The following is a 24,110-nucleotide window of genomic DNA, read 5'->3' on the forward strand; positions in this document are numbered from 1 at the left end:
ACACGTGTGCTCTATCTACTGGTTTGGTCTCCATATCTAACTTAGAAAAGGACATTTCGAAACCTGGATAAATTACTGATAGATTTATTTTTTTCAATTCTTATCAGATAATCTGCATCTCGATTTATAGGTCCCTTTAATTCATCAATGTAATAAGAAAAAAAAAATCGTTATCTTAAAAATGGAAATACAATTTGTTATTTGATTTTAATTGTGTATAATTAAATTACGAAATTCAATCTCATAAACCAAATACAATAATACATATATAGTAATATGTATTATTTGAATATTGATCAAACATGCAAGAACTTATAACAAAAAATAAAATTAAAATAAAGGTGCACCAGCCGGGAATCGAACCCGGGTCTGTACCGTGGCAGGGTACTATTCTACCACTAGACCACTGGTGCTAATTGTTCTAGCTGTTTTTATTAGTCCTTTATTCACCTAGTTAAGATAATAAATTCCTACTCCAATTTGTGGCTTCATATATAAAATGAAAATAGACACAAATGTACTACAGTATACTCGTTATTTATGCAGAAGGAAACGATGTGCAAATATTGTTAGCCTTTAGATAAAGACAATTAACATGCATTCAGCAAAACCAATCCTTTCTCAATTTATTTTTAAAATTAATAATAATTAACTCTCTATTGCCAGCGTTAATTAAAACTCAAATGAGAGAAAATTCATCATCGTCATCGCCAGTTTCATCAGCCCAATCCACTTCGAATTTGCTAGCTGATTTCATCAGTTCAGTTAGACCAGTTAGATCTTCTAAATATGTAGGATGGTTGATGGCTTCAAGTATAAAATCCAATCCTCTCTTCTCATACTCCTCCACAACCTGCACACGTTTACAACTTTATTCAACAAATTACATGCCATATATTCGAATGTTCTGTGAAATAAAGCTTACAATGGAGCTACAAGCAGTGCAACTTGCAGACGCATGACCGACGAGGATCATCTGAGAAAACTGGGACAGAGAGCCTCGCACTTGATGAGGCAGAATCCCGAGAGGTTGATCGCCGCCAGTATCAATTGTGCTGGAAAATTCAGCTTTGGCTGATATCCTAAAATGGTTATCCAGAACAGATAAGGAAAAACGTATAAAGCAACTCATGAATAAGAGCTAGAAAGTGTGCAGAACCAATGTACCCAGAAGGATGATGTAGAATTCCTACAAGAAGCTCAACTGCGAGAGATGATGCAATAGGAGCAAGTCCTGGACGTGTGACAGTACATTGCTGGTCTAATGTACGGTTAGAGGTTGACTGCCAAACAGACAAGAACAGTTAAGATTGTTTTCGCTGTAATAAAGAAAGAAAACATAGATATGTGTGTATTGGGGTGGGGGACGTGATATCCGAGATCAGTTACTTCAAAATACTTACATCAACTGGAGCAACAACGTCATTGCAAAAGTAACAACCTAATCTCTGCCCCCTATTCTTCCCAGCGAGGGAGATGGTTGCAATTTCAGCAGATAAATCATTTACAGCTTCTGTTTTTATGTCATGAGAACTAAAAGGACCAGCTCCATGGCGCATAACTAGAAAGCTATCAAACCCGAGAGCAGCAGTAATAGCGATCTACAGTTAAAGCAAACAAGTTCATAAATTAGTAACCAGATATAATTCAATGGCTGTATAACAGGAATTCAGATAATGCTTATCGAAAAATCATACTCAAGGAAGAAGAAGAAAGAGTATAAACCTTATTGGTTTTGGCACAAAGAAGAGTTGGAAGCCACCTACTTTCTCGTGTATCAGTTAGCAAAAATATCACATCATGTGAATCTATTAAGTTATGCAACTGTTTGCAGTCTTCAAGCACACTACTCTCGTCTTGGCTCAGTACAGGATGCCCAGGCATAGGAATAGCCATTACAACAGATTGTGTTTCCTGCGACATATATAGCACATGAAATACTGAGAAAGCCAATAAAAAGAACGTGCCCTTGTGTGAAGAAATTGAATCATGAACGAAATAGAGAAGATAACACTGTACCACTGCTGGATATATTCTAGATAAACTTTTAGCAGCTGCTATGGCCTTAAATTCACCACCATTCAGACAATCATCCAAGGTATACAGTGACTGCCGAAGTGGATTAGACATAGAAACTCTACCACTATCAACAAATGTGATCTTCCGAACACCCCATGCCTGAAATAATTAGTAAAAGTATAAAAGGCAATTGGGCTCGACACAAATATTGTGTGATATATAGATTTCTAAAATCCATACCATAAGCATCCTAGCAACCTGGCATCCAAGTGTACCTGCACCTAAAAGAAGGCATCTTGTAGATGACAAGACAGTCAGATTTAGTGATGGCAGCTGACGCCATCTCATAAGCTTTAAGTTCAAATCGGCAGCTTCAACTGCTAACCTGTCAAAATTCATGTAAAACTAACAATTGGACACTGTGACGAGGCTCTGAATTGTCTAGTAGTAGATTGTGCAGAATACCTATTTGGATCCATTGTCTTGGCAAGACTAATGCACCTTGATGCCTTTCTCCCTCTGTTATTGAGTTCCCAGCCAACAGCATTTGGCATGTTCTCATGATTTCTCAGCTCTAAATGAAGATGCTCGAATGAGAATGCATCAAAACTGAAACTGCTGAAACAAGACAGATATTCTGGTAGATCTACCTTGCGAATTTGATACTGATGCTTCTCCCACCATCGATGATTCTAGATCAGCCAAACCACGACTCTCACGATAGCAGAAAAAATGAACCTTAGGAAGACACCATCTTCTGAAAATATACCATAAGAAGTTTCGAAGTGGCCAACCAGGATTATTCGGAAGATGGCAAGGGTCATAAAATCCAAACAGCACCTACAGGGAATTGGATATGTGGTTCAATATCGAGTGGCGATTGGTCATTCAGCTTCATTCGTGCAAAAACATCGATATTAACAGCATATGTCTTTCTGCAATTGGGTTTAAGTTGATAATTTATTATCACAATCCTTTTAGTTTACATATGACAAACCTTATGACTATCCTTCTGACAGGCTTCAAACTCAGCCAGATGCCTAATAGTAGCAGTAGAATTTGAAGGAATGGATACCAGGAAGAAAGGAACATCTGCAAAAGACTTGACCTTTAGCTGTGACTTAGTGAAAGTAAAGACACCTAACCAACAATTATTAAGGATGACGTTTACCTGTTGTTGAGCACATATTGCGCCAATCATTACAAGCAGCTGTCACAGACTCCACCTACAAGCACAATGTTATCTTATATATCAAACTTAACATCTCAAAAAGATGACAGTAATACGAGCAGCTTGATATTTAAAGCACCTCATCCTTACTAAACCATTGAGTAGCCGGCTTAAGATTAACAACAGTTGCTGGAGGGTCAAGAACCAATGCTGGGAAAGCAAACCAATAATAAAAGCTCCATTTTTTCAAGTCAGCAAATGAAATGACGAGGAATCTTGATAGAAGGCTGCAGTCCTCCTGGACTTTGCCGGATAAAATATCCTCCCATATCTGACATTCCAAAAACATGGAAATGAGAACATACCCAAATTCAAGCAGATTTTTCATCACAAAGATCAATTCAAACAAAATATGAGTTCGGACTTTGGAGCAGAAGGGAAAAACCTCAACCCCAATAAATTATGCATAAGGCGAGTCAAAAAGATAAAACAACTGATAAAAATTAAACCTTTTTTGCTTCTGCTTTGAGTAGCTTTTGTTTGTCGAGAGCCTGGAAGCCCTCCAATGTATTTGTATTGTAAAGAATACCAGGGATAGGACATCTATTCCTGTTCCCACGACTTAATACAGGCTCAAGTGATTGTTCATTAGACTCAGGAGGTAATGATTCCGTGAAAAGAGTTAAATGATTGGATACTTGTCGATGTGAAGAAGGGGCATAGAAACCTGCCACGACAGTTAAGACAGAAGTGAAAATGTGTTCATGGTTCAAATATCTGCAGGTATTCCCTAGTCCCTAGAAGTCAATTAGTTAAAAGTACAGTGCTCGCAGAAAAAGGGTATCCTCATTAACCTCAAAAAGCCAGCTAGTTACCAATGCTTATTAGTGCTTAACAGTAGAAGCATGTAGTTTAGGGAGAATCTAATAAAAGAAAACCAGCAATGTTAGTAACATGCCAATGGATTAGCAATGGCCCAAACATTTCCAATCTGACATTAGAAATTTTCTACAATTAAGAAAAAACCGGGAAAGATTTCAGTGGGAACCTAGGACCGTGAAGCACCACTGTGAAGTATTATCATATGCATAACTATGTTTATTTGTATGCCCAAAATAGTGTATCCCATTAATTAATACCTACAATCTGATTAGTATTACTGATGCGATACAATTATAATATCATATCAAAACACTTAAATTCACACCTGAAAGGGGATAGAACAAAAGTAGCACCAAAGCAACAATGACATTCCATAAAACATAACTGGATGAATAAACCTAAAAGGAATTAGGGATGCCGATGCGATTGAGCCTACAAATAACAACACAATGCACTGATCTCAACTCAGTTTTATTTTGTGGAAGTCATGAATCAATCCAAAACAAGCTTGGAAATTGGAAGCAACCCTGGTTTAATTTAAAGGGTACCAGTGATAGGAATAGGAGACTCGTCAATCCCAAGCTTGTTGAGCTTCAGTGATGATAATCTGTGCCAAAATCCCTCGTCCACTGCACTTTGAAAAGGAGCGAATTGAAGAATTGATTCATTCCCTTCATCCACCGAACTGGACGACATGAATTCCTACGCTTTTCTTTGCTTTGATGGATCAAATACAATTGAGAATTGGGGTACAACTGCGCCGCATAAGGATCGGCGACTTGCACAACTCTATAGCCAAACGCTGCGAAAATTTAGAAGAAAATTAGGGCACACAGTTGGGACTAATGGAGTTTGTGCCGTCTCGGGTTTGGATGTGGATGAGGATGAGAAGAAAGTTGGATTGAAGTCTTGTAGATTTCTGTATCTTCCAAATCCGATCCATACGCTGCTTCAACACTTGTTAAATTCATGTTTCTTGACAAGTTAAACAAAACATATTGCTTAAATATTTACGTCAGCGACCCCCTTTTTTCGATTATTTTTTATTTAAACAAAACTAAATTTTTAGTTTTACTCCCTCTGTTCTATTTTTTAATAAGGACATTTCATTTTGGATACTAGTTTTGAAAAAATAATATTGACAAATAGTTAAAGTAGAAAAAAATAAAATAAAAAGGAATAATGAAGAGAAGAGTTTGAAAAACTAAAATACAAATAAATATTTAAAGGGTAAAAAAAGGAAAGTAATTAATAATCGCTCTAAAGTTCACACCTCCAATCTTTTCAAGGATGTTATAATTTGTTTAGTGTGTGAAAAATGTTTAGTTTAGTTTAGTTTAGTTCCACCAATTAGTTTCTATTTTGCTTACGGATCAAGACGATTGGTGCTACGCTTTCTGGAATCCTACCTCTGCCGCTTTATTAAGAGTATATTGTTAACATAAATTTAGTTGATAATCTATGTGTTAATTTATGATAATGAGACATCTAGGCTATCTTGGTTTGGTTGGTTACGAGTTCTAATTTCATTTATTTTGAGTTCATTGCAACATGTTTGGCAGGGAGATAGTGTAAATGCTTGGTGATATATCCAAACAGAGCTCATTATTTGGTGTATTAACATAGGAAAGTTGAATGGCCATGAAAGACTGATCCGATCACTGGGCAGGAGCAAATGCCTCGACCGGGAAAGTCTTGGTGATACCGGCAAGGCTCTTGAAGTGAATCTTCCCAGTGGGTGGATCATCAACGGTTATCTGACTGACTGGAGGCCACAGAATAAGCTCCTTGGCCTTGACTCCCTTGAGCTTCTTGATTTGCTTCTTCTCCACGTAGCCGCTTATGTCCGTGTCGTAGCTCACGACCTTGCTTATCATCTTGAAGTTGTGCTCCACCTTCGCCTTCTGCTGGATCCACATGTACCCGCTGCTCCTCACGAACCCTACTTCGATCACATCTCCCAGTGGGAGGAGGCCCCCTGGCAGCTCGAACTCTTCCAGGAGGGCTGTCGCCTGTTTTAGCCCTTCTTCATGGCCTTGCCTCACTATTGCTCCTTCCCTTTCTGCCATTCTTGATTTGTTTGTTTCTTTGTTTTAGTTTTGAGATTTGTGGGGTTTTGAAGTAGTTGATTGATCAGAATTTATACAAAGGGTTCACTCATTAGAAACAAAATTGTAATGGAGAAACCAACGTGGTGAGCTTTGTTTATATCAGTAGAACTAGTGTTTGCACAACTATGCTGCTTGTCATTTTCATTTGACTGTGTAATCTTTCTCGATTATGGCTTCTACATGCATATGGATCAAACATGAAAGTTTCTCTTGCTCAACCAAGAGTATCAATTTGATGCAACTGTCCAAATAGTATAAATTGGTTTTTAAGTAACAACACAAGTATGAACATTATATAGTATATACACCCTCGCCCCGCATAAAGCGAAGCATTTCCTTTCCGGTACTAGATTTTACGTAGTGCAGTGTTGTTTTGTGCGTTCAGTGAGTGGATAAGAGTAAGAAACTAAGAATAAAGCATGATAGTACAAAATAAAGAAGAGATGATGATAAAATAGAAGATACAATATACTACTCCCTCCGTCCCACAAGAATATACACTCTTTCTTTTTTAGTCTGTCCCACAAGAATATGCATTTTTCAATTTTGAAAACTTTTTTCTCTCTAATGAGGTGAGACCCATCCCCCATTGACAATACTTTAATTACTTTTTCTCTCAACATCTCTCTTACTTTATCAATATTGCATTAAAACTCGTGCTGAATTCAAAGTGTATATTCTTTAGGGACATAGGGAGTATCACTTGAAGTGAGAGCGTCCTTAAAAGAAAAATGAGTTATTTTATGTGGAACAAAGGGAATAATGCAGCGAATTAAAAAAAGTTAAATTGGGCACACAAATTATAAAGGGAAAATAATAAAATAAGAGGGCAATCATAAATTGAAATTGAATTCCTTAACTACAGTGGGAAGCTTTGTAATTAACTCGTCTGTTTTCAGAATATTCCAAGTTGCTATTTTAGAAAACATTTTCGCACAACTGGCCTTGAAAATAGACCCTTAAATTGTGTCTCTTCATGTATATAATTATAATAGTATTAAAAGTTTAAGCAGTCATATTCGTAACTGCGAAGCAATTATGTCACGCCCGCATTTTCTAAGGATAGAAAACACGGTTGATCGCGACTAGGAGAGGATTAAAGAAGCGGGGAAGATAGGGGAAAACAACACAACTCGACCATAGCTCGAAACAACTGGGAATAGCTCGAATAAAATCAGAGTATCTCAACAATCAACAACTCAAAAATGAATACTATCTCAACGATACAAGAACTCAAACGAAAGACAACTACTTAGCGGAAGCATTTGAGAGGAGGAATATGCCACGTGTGAAGACATGACACATTCTACACACTTAAATTTCTTCAACGGTCTTGCTCAACACCCACCGCACCCGTCACGCTCAACCTGCAATTTTTAAAAAGAAAAGCAGGGCTGAGTACTTGATGCACTCAGTGGACTCATGCCGAAAACATTTTATAAAAAGTATTTATCATGCCACCATTGAGTGACCTTGGGGTTTTAACTTTAGAAATTTCCCAAGACACTAAAATCATTTCCATCGTAAAACTCGTGACTGCAGTCATTTTCCCATAGATGTCTACCATATCTGATCCATTGATGACAAGGAATGTGGCCACATCCCAAGTCACTAGACCGGCCGACCCAAAAGACGGCTCACGATCTCCTTAGGTGTACACTAGCCTGAATAGGGACTCACTCCCTAGACAGACCCGAATTCGATTATCCATTGATGGCAAAAGCCACATCAGATAGGTTCCATAGAATAAAACAAAACACGGCATGACAAATATTCATATCATTTTCACATAAAAATATACTTTGGGCATTGCCCTTATTTAAAAAGAAAGCCCACCTCAAGTTCTTAATCCGAAATTATTTCTTTTCCCTTGATATCACGTCTCGCTCTCAAGGAATCACCTCTCTCACACAATTTGCGCCGCCGCTGCCTCATGCAATTCTCCGTCATCATAGCTGCTGTCCGTCATGAGCAGCCGCGACTGCTGCTGTTGTTGTTCTCTTTCTCCGTCGGCTCGTCGTCGTTCGCCTTCTCCCTCCTACCTCAGTGGCAATCGGCGCCGCCGCTATTCACCGTCGCTTTCTCAATTGAGACTTGAAAGCTTCTCGGATCTCTCTCTTGGATTTATGAAAAGTGGAGACGTGTGGGGGTGGTTATATATAAACATGGTTGACATTGTTGCTGATCGCATCCTATCTCTCAGGAACCGATTTGAACAAAAGATTTGGGGAGCTTTGAGCTGAAGCATATCGTGTATGGTCTTATGTTGGGCTTTCAAAAGTAGTTTCATAAAAAGAATTGGGCTAGGAAAAATAAATAAATTGGGTAGAAAAAGAATGATTGGTATAGGCCCCAAAATGATTATATCCTTCTATCGATTAACGAAACAAAGACAAAAATTTTAGGTGCACAAACGATGTCACTACGAACAATAATAAAAAAAGGCAGAAAAAGTCGGGGTATTACAAATTAGCTGGGGCTCATTTTCGTGTACATTTGCAAAGCAATTAGCTGGATCTCACTTTCATGTAAATTTGCACCGATGCTTCTAAGAGCATCCACAACCGTGCTCTTGCCAGCGGCACGGTTGTGGGCCCGGGCGGTACTATTCATGCCTGCTCTCTGGCAATAGCACAACACCCACAACTGTGCTCTTCCGCAAGGACGAGCACAATTAATTTAAAATTCAATTAAACAATAACATTTCCATAATATTAAAATTCATTTAAAAACCACAATAAATATTACAAATGACAAATAAAATTAAACATTACATAATTAAAATCCTAGAAATGAAAAATTACATAATTAAACTCCTAAAAATTAAAAATTACATAATTAAAATCCTAAAAATTAAAAAAACCACTACTCGTTGCCGAATTTCGCCCACATGTGGTTGATTAGGTCTTCTTGTAGTTGATTGTGGATTCGAGTATCGCGCATTGTGTGTCTTGTCTCGATCCTCTGGCCAACCGTCGTATGCTCGCCTCGGCGTGGGGGAGACCTCGCTGTTGAGCTTCCGGCTTCGTCCTCGTCGTAGAAGCTAGCCGCCCTCGGCCCTTCGTCGGCTATAATCATGTTGTGTAATATAATACACGTGAACATGATGTCGACGATATTATTCACGTACCACAGCCGAGCCGGGGCCTTCACAATGTTGAATCGAGCTTGAAGGACCCCGAAGGCTCTTTCGACGTCCTTCCGCGCTGACTCTTGACGCTGCGCAAAAAGAACCCGTCTCGGGTCGTGCGGGTTGTGGAGCGTCTTCACGAACGTCGACCACCTTGGGTAGATACCATCGGCGAGATAGTAACCCATGCGGTATGTATTTCCGTTGATGGTGAAGTCGATCGCCGGTGCTACACCATTCATCACATCATTGAAGAGTGGTGAAGAATAGAGCACGTTCAAGTCGTTGTTGGATCCGGCAACGCCGAAATATGCATGCCAAATCCATAGGCGATAGTCGGCGACCGCCTCAAGGATAAGTGTTGGGCCGCCGCCTTTGTGACCGCTTAAGTGTTGCCCCCTCCAAGCAGTCGGGCAATTCTTCCACCTCCAATGCATGCAGTCAATGCTGCCAAGCATTCCGGGAAAGCCATGGACTGATTCGTGAAGACGAAGCAACCGTTGGCAATCATCGGTGGTGGGACCCGAAGGAATTCATCCCCAAAAGCAGAACGAACGTCCTCGCAAAAATTCTTTAAACAAAGGATTCCAGTGGACTCACCGATATGCAAATACTCGTCGAAGATGTCGGCCGTTTGCCCAGTAGCGAGTTGTCGGATGGCACACGTACACTTCTGCAACGCCGTGATACTTTGCCGGCAGGCTGCATCTACACCTGTTTGAAAGTATTCAACACGTGCGGACAATGTGTTGACAATTCGCATGAACAAGCGCTTTGACATGCGAAAACGGCGCCTGAAGTAATCTGCCGGAAACCGCGGATGGTCGGCAAAGTAGTCGGCAACGAGCCTTTCGTGGGCTCCCTCCCGGTCACTATGGATGTAGCGGCGATTTGATCTAGTGCGTTGAGGAGGATGAGCGGGGGTATTCGCCGCGACATATGCTTCGTAAGCGGCACGATGTTGTTCGTAGTATTCTTGTTCTTCGCGCTCCGCTTCCGCCATGAGATGAGTGAAATCCATTTGATGTTTTGAGTGAATGTTGAATGTGTTGATAGTTTGTATAAGAATTATGAATGAGAGATGAATGAGAGGTGAATTGATGTGATAAATGAGTGATGAATGTGTGTATTTATAGATGATTTTGGAAAAAATTAAAAATCAAAAAAATCAAAAAAATTCAGAAAAAACGGGAAAAAACGGCCATATTTTTGGGATTTGGAAAATATTTTTTTTATTTTTTAGCATTATTTATAATTAAATACCGATTTTTTTTAAAAAAAATAAAAAATGTTTAAACACAACGGCTATGCCGTTGACGAATGGGAGCGCGCCACTTGTGCGTCCGCTGGCACGGACGTGCTCGATACATCGAGCAGCGCTGTGCCAGCGGCGCGGACGGCGGTGGCGACGGACGCCACCGCTGCGCATGCTCTAACATTCAGACTTTGTCCAAACTTCACTAAATTAATTTTCATTTCATTTATTAATATTGCGTCATCCGCGTTTCATACTTTACAATGAGGCTATCTAAGTATTAAGGCCTTAAGAGCATTAGCAATGGGGCGCCCTATGGCGCGCCACGTCAGCAGTTTTATCCTCCTACCTCCCCACCTGCAGTGGGGCTCCCTAAGGCGCGCCCTAAGGTGCGCCCTATGGCGCGCCACATCATCATTTTATTGTTTTGTTTAATTAATTTAATTGTTTTCAAATAACAAGTAACGAGTAAATAAAAAACGGTTAAAATAACAAACGGTGAAGTTTTAATAAAAAAAAGTTACATCATTGAACTAATAAAAAAAAAACTAAGTCGGACCAATTCCCAACTTCCGACGCAGCTCATCGAGTAACGCCCGGAGATATTCGGCTTCGTCGGGGTCGGTACACTTCTTGAGGGCCCTGTGCGTCTGCAACATCGTCCTTGCCATCGACGCTGTTGCTAACGACTCAAACGCGGTGGCCGTCTGGGTCGGGTGCTCTACCGGGACCGGAGCTTGGGTTGCAGCGGTTGACGATGAGGTCGCGGTCGCCTTCCCCTTGGCCTTCGCAGCCTTGACGCCGGGAGGACGCCGGAAGGACGCCGGGAGGACGCCAGAAGGACACCGGTGTGCCGGAACTCCCTTCATCCACGTACGTCCGGTTGAGGTCAACCGGGTGACTGCCGCTACTCGTGTAGTCACCAACTTCGGTGACCTTCGTCCTCTTCGGCGCACCAGTGTGCAGAATTCCACCTTGGAACTTCTGCTTCTCCCTCAAGAGTGCCCAAATGACCTCGTGCTTGAAATCGCCGAACATCGACCGGTACGACAACATCGCTTTAGTGCGCACGTCGCTCGCGCTCTCGCCGCTCACCTGTGACCGCGTGAACTTCTCGAACTCCGCCGCGTACAAGTTCACTTGCTTCTTGACTTGATCCCAGTGCTTGCGGAGTTGCTCACGCTTGCGCTTGTACGCGGTCGGCGGCTTGACCGAATTGTAGAGGTCCGCGATGCGTTCCCAGTACGCGATCTGTCGGTGGTTGTTCGCGAATATCGGATCTTCCGATATATCTACCCAGCACCGGGCAAAAGTGAGAGTTTCGTCGTCGTTGTAGTTCGTACGGCCGGGGGCGTACTCATCGCAATCACCGGGAGGCGGCAACTTCTGCACCCGCTGCCGGTTCCGCTTCTTTCTGGCTGGGGCGGAAGAGGTCGCGGCGGGGTCGGGATCGGCCGCTGCGGTTGGGCGGTGCGGAGACGGCTCCATGTCAGACAACCCATACGATTCCGTACTGAAATCGGGATCGTAATGGGTGTTGGTGTCGAACGAACGATAATCGCCGGGTTCTGTACCCGGCCAATGCGCCCCTGCGCTAAACGTAGGACTATTGGGGCTTGAATCCATTTCGTAGTAATTATGTAAATGTAAGTTTCAAAAATGAAATCGCATGAAATGAAATGTTACAAATGAACGGTATTTATAAAAAAACGAAACCGCGTGCCATCGTCCGCGGTCGATCGTCCGCGACCTCCACAATGGGGCGGACGATGGCCATCGTCCGCGACAGCCGCAATGGGGTGCGGACAATGGATGGCGCGGACGATGCGCGCCATCGGGCGTGCCATCGTCCGCCCATTGCGGATGCTCTAACTCTATATTTTGAAGCTACGTAATAATTGCTACAGGATCCTACATAATATTTGGCAATAATTCGTAATACTGCTGTAAGATTTTTAATAAAATTAAATTCTTTAAAAGAAAAAATATCTTAATCGCGGTTTTGCCACTTTAACCAAACAATTTTTTGCAATAACATTGGCCTAATTAGCTTGAGACAAATATATTACTGTATGAATTATAAGTAGTAGTATATTTTATTTTTTTTGTACTAAAAAGTGTTTTATGGAGATAAATAACAGTACGTATGTATGGACAGTAACATTACGCACAGAAAAAAAAAACGTATTGAACTAATTTAAAATTGAATTCTATTATTTGATGGTTTGGCCATCGACCAAATTGTACCCATCCTAACTATTCCCAATAATATTTTGTTAATAATAATAAGTGATAGAGCTCGATATAAGTTGAGACATCAACAGTGCCCGACGCTCCACAACTTACGTGGTTTATTTGACTTATAGATTAACATCGCAACCTAATTAAACCACATATTTTATTCTTCTATTTATTTTTTTAATACCAAATAACTCTGTTAAAATACACATTTATACCAAAAAATAGAAAATAAAATAAAATAAAGTATTTGCAATAGGCAAAATAATAATAATTTCAGTGTAATTTTATGGTTGGGTCATCCATTACTAGAAGCATTAAAATAGTAGGCAGAGGGAAAACGTTAGGAATTCATTAGGCAGATCATGTTGAATATTATATAATACTCCATACAGCTTCTTATTGTTTTTCTTGCATTATTTAAGTTACTTCTTCTGCAATTAAATCATATATATGCACACTACGTACAGGGAAGCTGTTGCTATATACATAAATGCAGTGTACTTGAATTGCCAAATTATCAAAAACATTGATCATCTCACAATTTATATTGTTTACTCCATAATATATTTGGTTGCAACACATCTGAGATTTTGGGAACGAAGATAGCAATTATATTGATCTTCTGTGAAGTCTCGCCATGTCGGTTAGTTTCATCTCTCCAATCTAGTACCGTCGTGTATATGGAATTGATGTACGTGTATGCGCGTGCGTACATGGTAGCTTTTGCTTCCAGTCTCTTGGATCATAAAAATATTCTCCTTTATATCAATGGTATGTATCAATATGTGTTTAGTACTATAACTACTGTACAAGGTTTAAATATACTCTACAATTTCAAATATATAAGAATATAAGATGAAACATAAGAACACAGGCTTTTTGTGTGCTCTATTTTAATACAAGACATTCCAATATATTCACAACTCAGAAGTGGAATATGAATTATTAGAAATGTATGAACACAAAATTTTCCCAGTTTCGAAAAATAAATGGCACGATAGTAATTAGTAAGTTTCATGGAAATTTAATCAAGCTTTCCCGCGTAACGTTATTGCAACAATGAACAAAAATGGAAAGCAACACAACCGACTAATAACACAAGTAACATTCATATTACGCATATATACCTTCTACATTAAGTCATCTAGCTAGCTAGAGACAATAGATGTTGTGTATTTTAATTTTCGAGGTCATGATTTTGAGAAAACTATTCTTATGCAATTTAGTTTGGATGAACGCTTTTACTGATTGAGTATAAAAAATATTGATACTTTTATTTTCTAATATTAGCTCCGTAACCAGACAAAAATCATAATCAAAGTGGGGATATGAAAGAGAGATGAAAATGAAAGTGTCTATATAATAGGAGTATATTACAAACAACACATATGTCCATAGTAGGGTTATTTTTATAAAAGAATTGGTGCATGTAAGGTTATGATAAAACCAGTTGGAGTTGAGGAACTTAATTGCAAAAAATTATGAAGTCCTAAACATCATATATATTATTTTAAGGAACTTGCAATCTCGGCCAAATATACCCTCTAAATCATCTATACTCTACCAAAAGTAACGATTATGTCACATATGAGTACGTTTTTATCACGAAATTGATGTAATTAAAAGTTGAAGAGAAGGCTTAAATTAGTTGACGTACTATTTCAAACTTTGTTATGTTATTATCTGACAATTATCACAATATATATTGTGGGGACAAAGATATTAATGCATGATATTAATAATTATCGTGATATTATTATTCTATATGTATCTTACATCAATAATGTGGTTTCAGATTGTGGAGATGAGAGTGCACGTGGACTGTCCCGGATGTGAAAAAAAAATAACAAAAGCCCTTTCAAAATTAGATGGTACTATAAATCTCCTACTTCCAATTCCTATCATATAGTAGCATATTTATTTAGATTCATACATTTCATATTATAATTTATTAAATTCAAAATCATTATAAACTAATTGAGGTGCAAAATATGAATTAGGTGTGGACAGCATTGACATAGATATGGACATGCAAAAGGTGACAGTCACAGGGTGGGCAGAGCAGAAAAAGGTTCTCAAAACTGTAAGGAAGACCGGCCGGACAGCGGAGCTCTGGCCGTTTCCGTACAACCCGGAGTACCACGCCTACTACAGCCACTACTCCGGGAGTCCGGCCAACTATGCCTACTCGAACGGATACAGCACTCCAGCAAGTTATTTCACAGCTGAGACGACCTCCACCTACAACTACCGCAAGCATGGTTACAACGGCCATGACCACGGCTACTACCAGCAGCCACCAAGGCCGGACATCCTTGACAGTCACACTGCAGCCATTTTCAGCAACGAAAACGCAACTGGTTGCTCTGTAATGTGATTAAATTAAAAGACAATACAACACTACTGTCTGAGTGCAGTTTCTGTACCTACGCACATATTTTGGACTCGTAAGAGTTGCTTTGGTTGACGTCTCCATCTCCTTATCCTTCATCTTCTGCATTCATGTTGCTGCAAAACATTGTTAAGAGCAGATATAGACATAGAGAAACCTCACATATCAAAATTAAGATTATGTGGAACCATTCTTTCATCACTTTGATTGGTGGATGGAAAATATAATCACTATCTATCAATAAAAGATTGTTATCCTAAGAATTCTTATACACATTGAGGGGAGAGAATGATATAACTAATGAAAAAACTGGAATTTCCCATCATCTTGCCAGTATACAACGGCTAACACTAATACATGGTGAAGAGTTTTGTTGCTTTATGGTGTCAGCAACATGCGCCACCACTCCGGCTCCAGCATTATGAAACCTTTCGTTTTTCCCCTGTTTATACAATTAAGGTATAAATTAAAGAACCATAGTTGCATAAACGTAGGATGATGTATGAGGTCTGTTTGTTACTTAACCTGGATATTGAAGTGTGCAAAGAACGGCCAGAATATCGAGTGAAAGCTAACATCAACTTTCATCCATCCCAATCGTTGTAATCCACGTATCATTTCATCTGTAACAGACAATTTTCATTTCCCAGACAGATGAACAGTGATACACCTTAATAGAGTAGGGATTTTTATTCATAATTGGGATCGTACCTTCCATAATCTCATGATATTCTACAGTGTTCTGTGTGCTCGGATAATTTTGAGCAGCCTCCTTTGCTTCGGCTGCCTCTGAAGGGAAATTAGGGCTCTCGGACAAAACAGATGTGTTTGTAGCCATCCAGTGACCCATTTGTAGGCTGCCAGTGTCAAAATTAGAAATCTGACTAATCAAGATAATTATACACAACAAGGAAAATGTCAAATTACTTTAACGAGTTCTTCTTCTCTTCTAACGGAGGATGTGCGCCAACCAACCATATCTGGACATCATTAAGAATGTGAGTAATCAATGCAACAGAAAATAACCATTTATAGTATTTGAAATCAGCATACGGTCATAAGAGACGTTTGCATAAAGCACCCGGCATCTGAAAGCAGCGAGTGCAAACCTGCAATGTAACTCAGAAAAATTAACCTAAGAGTTGAACACCAAGACAAAAGTTAACAAAAGAACATCATAACAAGTTAAGTGTTCTCACAGAAATTTTCCTTCATCGCAGTCTGAGGCCATTCGTAACAAGAGAGGAGGTTTGTCGGCCTCTTCATCAGTGAGAAACAGCTGACTGCCAGTTTTCCCAGTAAAAATAGGAGCAATCGGTGGAGCAATTTTCTCCAAGAAAGACACACCCAACAGAAATGGAAGCTGAATTATTGAAGAAAATTGACTGTCTGGAGGTCAGATCCCACATGACTATAAATCACAAGTAAGGTAATTGTGTAATATTCTACAATAAATTATAAACCATTAGTTTTAAATCAACACGAATAAAATACTATATTTACAAGTTAATCTTTCAGTCAACAAAATATACCTGTTTTCTTCCTCTTACTCCGAGATGAGGTGTTGCCAGGGTGATAAAATTAATTGCTTCCAGGCCAGCAATCAAACCACCGTTTGAGGGAGATGAGGTTTCGGAGTTTGTAGCAAGTATCATCAGGAAAATTAGAAAAAACATTAGGCGTATACAACACAGCAATTGCATATCTTGCAATTAATCCACTGAATGAATGGGCTAGAAAGGAAATCATCTTTAAGCTATCTTCCTTCTTCACGACCTCCAAGACCTGTTCAAGAAAAGGAAAAAGAAAAAGGAGAGAAACACTTTGATTGTCAATTCAGACTCGATTCTTCATAATGAGTAGTAGAAGGACTTTTGACCCAGGCATATGAGTGTGGTTCACCACCCATGCACACTAGTATTAAAGAGGTCTGAAAGAACATAACCCAAAGAACTTACTTCATCAGCCAGTCGTCTACCAGCACCATCGATGCCTGTGAAAGTCTTGGTGTACATATTACAAGAACTCACTGCAAATAGAAAGGAAGTAAAATCCTAAATGAATTATAGTACAGCTCACAGATTATACTACAACGAGAACTTATCAGTTCAAATTCATCAAACGCGGACACTCTTTTGCATGCATTCTCAAGGACGAAAAGATGCTTTGTTTTGCATATTAAATCTCCAATTGTTCCCCAAGAAAAGTCCCTGTATATCTATATCCCCATATTCATGGAAAGTAAGCATTATAAGACGTTGTAAACTGGCTCATCATTCTAATTCATTGCCGCACATTGTTCTCAATATGGGATAACATATCCCAATTGTAAAATTCAAACATACCCTCCCCCACCCCCACCTCCTTGATGTGTAGAATAATGCAAAAGGTATGGGAAGAACAAAATTGAAAACATGTACTCACAAAACTTTAGCAATACCACAAACATGATGAGGCCATAGTCCAAATAGCATATAGCTGCATCATCAGTGGTATGACAATGTGGCAATTCTACCCCATACATTTTCTTTATTCCAAAAAAGTTTCATTCCCATGTCAATATTATATAAAACGGTACTACACAAACACTAAAAATTGGAATGAAGTTATTGTTTGTCGAGTGGACTTTACATGTGAAACAATTAGAAAAGAAAACATACCATGTACCAAAAACTTTTTTCCTAATCGCCTCTTCAACTCTGCTTCACAATACGTCCAGTCATTTGGGCTGCAACACTTAGAAACTTCAGCATACATAAAAATCATGTGCATCTTAATATAGTATTAGTTTCTATCTACTTTACATTCTCGAGATAGCACTATCAGTATTCACTTAATCAATGTACAATAATCAGCATACCTCCCCATTATGCCATGAACAAGGACAAGAAGATGATCAGGTTTATCCTCCGAATTTATCATGGCCGTTGAAGATGAAAGATCTCCTTGAGTAGTACTCATAGCTTCAGCATTAAGGCTATGTTGCTTCCAGATAACTTTTAAGCCTGCAATATGTAAATGAACCGAGTGAATTTATTTGACCAAACATGGAGTACTTTGTATTTTCAAGGCATTGATTAATTCTAGTAGGCTAAGCAAAGCATGATTGATTAATAATTAGATTCGCAGATGAATAATGGAGTGACCCAATCAAGTAGCTTTGTCCGTTTATGGAATTAAAATTAACAAATTCAGTTTGGATACATCAGGCTAACAAGAGCATAAACTTCAAAATCAATAATTAAAAATGCCATATTTTTTAGAAAATTCGTGATCTCGATTCCGCAAAGATAAACAAGTTTCACAATCCAATTACAAGAGAATAGGCACCAGGTTTTTACAGTGAAACAACAAGTCAATCAGCAAATTTAAGAAATTCCACAACTCCACCGCCTGTAAATAAATCACAAAATAGTGAAAATACTGACAGTAAAACCTCGTCCACACATTACAGTATTAGAGAGAGAGAGAGAGAGGAAGAGGCTACCGGAATGTGTAATGCAATTCCAATAACGCCCTGGCCGACGAGATGAGAAATTAGAGTAAGAAGAATAAGGTGAAGGGGAGCAAGAGCTAGAAGACGACGGCGGCGGATTGACCGAATTTTTATGCCGGCGGCTGATAATTCGAGGAGAGAAAGAGTAAAACAAAGGCGCAGAGGCAGCCATCTATCCGCACTCTGTATTAATAAAATCAGGCGATACTCGTTCTTATCCTTCTCAGATGCGGCGCGTCATAAGCACGCTCCGCCCATACACCGCCGTATTTAGTAGAGACTCTCTCTCTGTGACGAGTCGCTTAAAAAGAGGTGAATAATGAGAGATTGACACAGAGCTTCGTATCCACTGCCTGCCTGGTACATGAACACGAAGCAAAAAGCAAGGATTTTTATCATGATGCCACCAAAATCAAAATGTGAATAATTTGTCCCGAACTGAAATCTCCGAAAGAAAACAAAAAATGACGCGCGGCGCGTAGCTACTAGTAGTACAATTTGATTGACATGTCTTCAAAAATGGGCATTGCACAGGCCCAGTTATAGTGGGCCGCGATAGACCTGTCATGAGATTAATCAATCTTAGGAGAGACGCCATGTGAATGGGCCTGTCATGCCTCGTCGACTGTAAGGTAAGGCCAGGGCCCAAGAGTTTGCATGAGAGTTGAAGTCTATCTATATAATAGTACTAGTGTTTAATTGTCCTAGCTTAGTTTGTTGATTGGTACGTCTGATCTTCATTTAATTATTTGTTGAGTCACTCCCATAAGTGATCAACATTAAGTTTCCGTTTTCTAGGAGAAATTGTGCTTATAAATTGAACTTGTTCGAGTCTTGTAAACATAGATAAATATAGTTATTATAGTTTTGAGTTTTAACTCTTTTATTCAATTGCGTCTCGACCAACAAAGTGCTCAAGCAAAATTTCATCCACCTATCAAATAGAGGATTATTAGTAATTGTTTTTCTCGTCATTCATCATCTAAAAAACTCGAGAGTTTAAATAATAATTGTTCATAGTTTTGACACTTGTTTTTGTATTCATTAGATTCCTCCTATGCTATGCAATTTAAATAGATTGTTGAATTAATGGCGCATATCATATCGTATCAATAACTCTCCAAAAAAAACCATGTGCGCCGGCCTTCATATATAGTATTACTATTATTGCGAAATAATGAACTTTGCAAAAGGAAGTTTTCCATCTCAATTTCCACTCTAGTGATTAGTATCATAATTGGCAAAATATTACGTTTATAAAACTCCACCTATAAAATACAATTTTACTTCAAAATCATATACTTAACCTCTCATTATCATATCTACAATGTCAAGTAAAATGGATTGTATAATGTACTCTATATAATTATAACACGAGAAATTTACTTACAAAAACAATAGTGTCACAATAAAAGGATCCAACGATCGATAGCTAGTTCATGCACAGAGCTTGGATTGTTTAACGAAATGATTGAATTTAATTAGTTATATGTAAACAGCAGCTCAACGCTATCAATTTCAGATCTCGAGCACAATCAAGATCAATACTTGAACGAATAAGAACAACACACGCAATGCTGATTGAAAATGAGTAACCAAGAATTTATGAACTCAAGGGGAAACGGTGAAGAACTTTTATTGAATCTCTGGAAGAATTCCAACTAACTCAAGATGAAGAACTCTCTTTTACTTTTGTTAGTTACACAGCTCGATCCCTGAAGCCGAGACTCTCACTAATTCCTCTCATTCTATATACAAAGTTTTGAAGGGAAGATTCAAACAGAAATTACAAGAATTTGCATATTAGACCCTGAGCTTTTACACATCAGTCCCTGAACACTTCATTAGTTGTTCACAACCCATAGAATGATAGCTTGAAACTCATAGAATGATAGTTTCCAACTACAAGAATGATAGTTTGTAAAACCAAGAATGATAATTTGAAGAAGCAAGAATGATAGTCTGTAGAAGCAAGAATGATAGTCTGTGAAGCAAGAATGATAGTTTAGTTTTGCCCCAAATTCCATAACATTATATATATATTGAAAAATCACGAGGCTAATTTCATATTACTCCATTTTTCAAAAACCATATAACTTGTAAGACCAATTCATTACCATATATTTTTACACATAAACTAGCTTCCTAGTCTATACGCGTCTTACTTGCATTTTCAACGCTAGCTATACTTAGTTAAATCATATACAAAAATTTAAAATAACCAACTAGTACAAGGAGAGCATATGTACAACAAGAAACGTAGAAAAACGAGCATATTCTATTCTCTATTTTCCACGATTAAATACATCCTTAAACTAAAAGACAAAGAATCGGATATCTCAGCAACTTTGACTATTGAGATCGCATCTCCTCCTCTTCGCCGCCTCAAAACCGCCATGCTCCGCCACCTCCATCATCGGCGCATCGAAGAAGCACCCCTCCGATGTCGCCGGCTTATTTTTGCGGCGGCCGGCTCCGACGGGGACGTTGCGGAGGGCCCCGCCGGCGGTCCAGTACCTCTGGCAGCCCCGACAAAAGTGTCGGGGCTGATTAACATTGTAGTTGTTGAAGTAACAAAACTTCGTCTCCATGCTTTTGCACCTCGGGCACGGGATGATCTTCTCCGGCCTCTTCTCAGCCGCCCGATCTTCCGCTTTCCATGATTCACGATCACAATCACCCGCTTTTTCTGATCGTTCCTGAATGATCGGGATCGTTGTCCCGAACAGCTTGATCCCCGATATGTTTCTTTCCTCAACCTCCGCCATAGAGCCACAAAGAGAGAGATTAAAGAATTAAATTTGATTATAGAGGTAATTTGGTGTGAATGTGATCAAGTATTGAGGTATTTAAGGAAGAGTATTGACTTGTTATGTATGTATGAACTCAATCACACTACCATTCTAATATATAAGGATTTATGTGATGAAAATATTGTGGTTACACACACTGTAGTTGAATAGAATATAGCATCTATAAAAATTAAAAATAAATGAAATGATGTGGTAGCCAATTAGAAGTGGGGTTAAGTGAAAAAGTTGATGCTCAACTTTTTATCCATGTCATGATCTTGTTTAGTTTGAAAACCAGGGAAGTGGGGCCCAGGCCAGGTATGTTGAGTGCAAAGTAAAGATTAAAGGGATAAAGCCCAAAAGTTTCTTTTGATTTGATTAATTAAAATGAAATCCACTTGCTCTTTTTCCACCCCACTTTCTTCATCTCTTTTTTAAATAGCAAGGTACATAAAAGATCAACGACTTAAGATATTGATGATTAATGAAATATCATGGTAACATGGTTCGAGATATATAAAATTTTATACTTCCGTTCACTATCAATAATTATATACTCTACAAAGTTTAAATATAAAATTAGTAAACTAAGAAATATATAAAAAAATAAATTGAAGACTAGGTCACATCTCAATTATCTCATTTGAAGGAAAAAATTTATTGTTTGTCTTAAAAGAGTTAAAGACGGCCTTCGTTAAAAACAAATTTCTTCAAAACAACATAACCATTCTATAAATATGTTCAATGCCAATTACAGCTGTTGTATTTTTAATGAGTCAATGAAACATTTTCCAAGTCAACATACGTTTTTATAGGGTTTTGGCCAACTTGTTTCCTATTCCATCCCTTTTATTCCTCTCTCTCAATTCTCTAACACTGTTTCACAATTTCTTGTCTTGAAATTTTAAGGAATAAAAATGGATCACTTTCAAAATCGTTTCGATCTTATATGAGTGACCCTTTTTCACTTCTTCACTTTGGTTATAAATCACAAAGCCAGCAAACTATAACCGAGCAAACATTATAAGTTTGAAAACGAATGTCTAAATGACTACTTAACTTTATTGAGTAACTAATTTGATCATTTTTTAGGAAATAGCTATATATTATAGTATGTTTGTACTAGAACATAAATGGACTAAACAGATCCATCTTCCATTTTGAAAGTATATATTTTATTTTAAAAGTATTGAACCGTGTATAATATGTCAGCTATGGTCTAGAATTTAGGAATTAGGTGCTTGCTTTCAATATTGATAAAAGTTTGATACCAAAGTTAGGAACTTTGCTAATACACAAATATTTATGATATTGACGTGTGCTACAAAATATTTGATCACTCAAAAACTTTTTTGATGCGTTGCTTCTTTTCCAAATTTCACGTGTAACTTTAGATTTGGTCCCAAACCAATCATACAAATTAAGAACTAAAGACTAAAGAGGCTCTATATTTTTCAAGGAAAAATAAATAAAAGTAACAATAAAGGTGAATAGATCCTTAATCTCAGTCTGATGGTGTTATGGTAATGCACTTCCTTTTTCCTGAAACTCGAATCTCCACTTACTCTAATGAATCTGTTCCTCATTTAATTATTTTTCTTTGAATGGAAAAAAAGTAGACTTTGATTATGGGATTACTTTCATAAAGATCTCTTTATTTTCGGTTAATTCAAAAGTGGCTAACCACATTTCTGAAATCATTTTCCACATATCTACTGTCATTTTGAAAAGATACACTTTCACTTTGGGAGTGCCCTTTATAGAAAAAATAATCCAAATTCCGATTGCATCTTTATTGCTGAACTGTTGAAGAGGGATCTAATCATCTAAATATTGGTAATTTACTAAATTTTGAACATGAAGTTGTGTTTGACTTGGTCACTTCAACAATTTTTAGTTTTGAATTTCAAATCACAAAATTTCATTTTTTTCACAATAGTTATGTGATGATTTTTTTTCCGGCACTTGTGTGTATTAATTTCAATGAGATGATTCTTACATGTACTGATGCTGTAGCTGACCAATGATATAAACGTGTGCTAATCTTTCATCCTAAAGTACCTCAAACTCGACGACCATGGCCTTGCTATATATCGGTCGCGCTAGACAACCAGCTTAGCTCGTTCTTCACGAGTCTGTAATCGACATATAGTTTCACCTAGTTAAGCGCACATCCTAATAGCATCTACGATAATAATAAATTAAAAAAATTAAAAAAAGAACAACCTTACTTTTAACATCAAACAAGTCGATTTTATTGAGTTAAGATATCAATTATTCCGTGATATGTATCAATATATACTCACGTGTCAAATTATTTTGATTATGTTTTGTCCATGTAGTATTTTCTGATTGTCACCAAATCATTGATTTCAACGAAATTAGGACCATACATTTACGACAAATGAAGCTTATTGGTTATTTTAAATTCAATTTATAAATCTTGTACCACTGGGAAAAAGTTAATGCACTTTCGTATGTTAAATAACTCAAAATTAGATGGTACTACTGATATTACAATCCAAATACAACATTACTTGCTTAGGTGGGGTATATAGTATTTCTTACCTTCATGAAATAATGTCTATATTTATTATTTTGGTTCATCCATGAAATAATGT

The 24,110-nt window shown here is 38.1% G+C and overlaps 4 protein-coding genes, 1 non-coding gene and 1 pseudogene across 7 annotated transcripts; 1 reads left to right on the forward strand and 5 right to left on the reverse strand.

The window, feature by feature from the left end:
* Positions 1 to 342: 342 nt before the first annotated feature.
* On the reverse strand, positions 343 to 413 carry TRNAG-GCC. The gene has a single exon. It is a non-coding gene; the product is annotated as a tRNA-Gly (tRNA).
* A 147-nt stretch (positions 414 to 560) lies between these two features.
* On the reverse strand, positions 561 to 5,047 carry LOC121744963 (ubiquitin-like modifier-activating enzyme atg7). The gene is made up of 14 exons (XM_042138670.1): positions 4,621 to 5,047; positions 3,700 to 3,917; positions 3,330 to 3,521; positions 3,191 to 3,245; positions 3,017 to 3,111; positions 2,670 to 2,859; positions 2,485 to 2,593; positions 2,260 to 2,404; positions 2,020 to 2,178; positions 1,726 to 1,914; positions 1,404 to 1,601; positions 1,168 to 1,283; positions 926 to 1,082; positions 561 to 853 (listed from the first exon to the last, which is right to left on the reverse strand). Exons 1-14 carry the CDS (start codon positions 4,766 to 4,768, stop codon positions 680 to 682), a joined length of 2,145 nt encoding a protein of 714 aa, XP_041994604.1. The 5' UTR covers positions 4,769 to 5,047; the 3' UTR covers positions 561 to 679.
* A 683-nt stretch (positions 5,048 to 5,730) lies between these two features.
* On the reverse strand, positions 5,731 to 6,141 carry LOC121746064. Its single transcript, XM_042139993.1, has one exon. It carries the CDS (start codon positions 6,139 to 6,141, stop codon positions 5,731 to 5,733), a length of 411 nt encoding a protein of 136 aa, XP_041995927.1.
* A 7,209-nt stretch (positions 6,142 to 13,350) lies between these two features.
* Positions 13,351 to 15,284, forward strand: LOC121743187 (heavy metal-associated isoprenylated plant protein 28-like). Of its 3 annotated transcripts, none has more exons than XM_042136417.1 (3): positions 13,351 to 13,452; positions 14,605 to 14,680; positions 14,810 to 15,284. In XM_042136417.1, the coding sequence occupies exons 1-3, from the start codon at positions 13,447 to 13,449 to the stop codon at positions 15,184 to 15,186; spliced, it is 459 nt and encodes a 152-aa protein (XP_041992351.1). In that variant the 5' UTR covers positions 13,351 to 13,446; the 3' UTR covers positions 15,187 to 15,284. The 3 variants fall into 3 exon arrangements, with proteins under 3 accessions (XP_041992351.1, XP_041992354.1, XP_041992350.1); XM_042136420.1 differs by having other exon boundaries at positions 13,411 to 13,580; XM_042136416.1 differs by lacking the exon at positions 13,351 to 13,452 and having other exon boundaries at positions 14,593 to 14,680.
* Positions 15,285 to 15,364: 80 nt separating this feature from the next.
* Positions 15,365 to 18,934, reverse strand: LOC121746065 (annotated as a pseudogene).
* Positions 18,935 to 20,739: 1,805 nt separating this feature from the next.
* LOC121743465 (dof zinc finger protein DOF1.5-like) lies at positions 20,740 to 21,608 on the reverse strand. Its single transcript, XM_042136771.1, has one exon. It carries the CDS (start codon positions 21,463 to 21,465, stop codon positions 21,037 to 21,039), a length of 429 nt encoding a protein of 142 aa, XP_041992705.1. The 5' UTR covers positions 21,466 to 21,608; the 3' UTR covers positions 20,740 to 21,036.
* Positions 21,609 to 24,110: the final 2,502 nt, after the last annotated feature.

Source organism: Salvia splendens, chromosome 8, assembly GCF_004379255.2.
Source record: "Salvia splendens isolate huo1 chromosome 8, SspV2, whole genome shotgun sequence".
NCBI classification, from domain to species: Eukaryota; Viridiplantae; Streptophyta; class Magnoliopsida; order Lamiales; family Lamiaceae; genus Salvia; species Salvia splendens.

Excerpts from the sequence above, each read along its gene's own strand:
- LOC121744963 (XM_042138670.1), bottom strand. The coding sequence starts at position 4,768 with ATGTCGTCCAGTTCGGTGGATGAAGGGAATGAATCAATTCTTCAATTC. Across the intron at positions 3,246-3,329 it reads AATGGTTTAGTAAGGATGAG|GTGGAGTCTGTGACAGCTGC; the intron begins GTGCTTTAAATA and ends TTGTGCTTGTAG. Across the intron at positions 3,112-3,190 it reads CAATATGTGCTCAACAACAG|ATGTTCCTTTCTTCCTGGTA; the intron begins GTAAACGTCATC and ends AGTCTTTTGCAG.
- LOC121746064 (XM_042139993.1), bottom strand. The coding sequence starts at position 6,141 with ATGGCAGAAAGGGAAGGAGCAATAGTGAGGCAAGGCCATGAAGAAGGG.
- LOC121743187 (XM_042136416.1), top strand. The coding sequence starts at position 14,593 with ATGTGGTTTCAGATTGTGGAGATGAGAGTGCACGTGGACTGTCCCGGA. Across the intron at positions 14,681-14,809 it reads AGCCCTTTCAAAATTAGATG|GTGTGGACAGCATTGACATA; the intron begins GTACTATAAATC and ends AATATGAATTAG.
- LOC121743465 (XM_042136771.1), bottom strand. The coding sequence starts at position 21,465 with ATGGCGGAGGTTGAGGAAAGAAACATATCGGGGATCAAGCTGTTCGGG.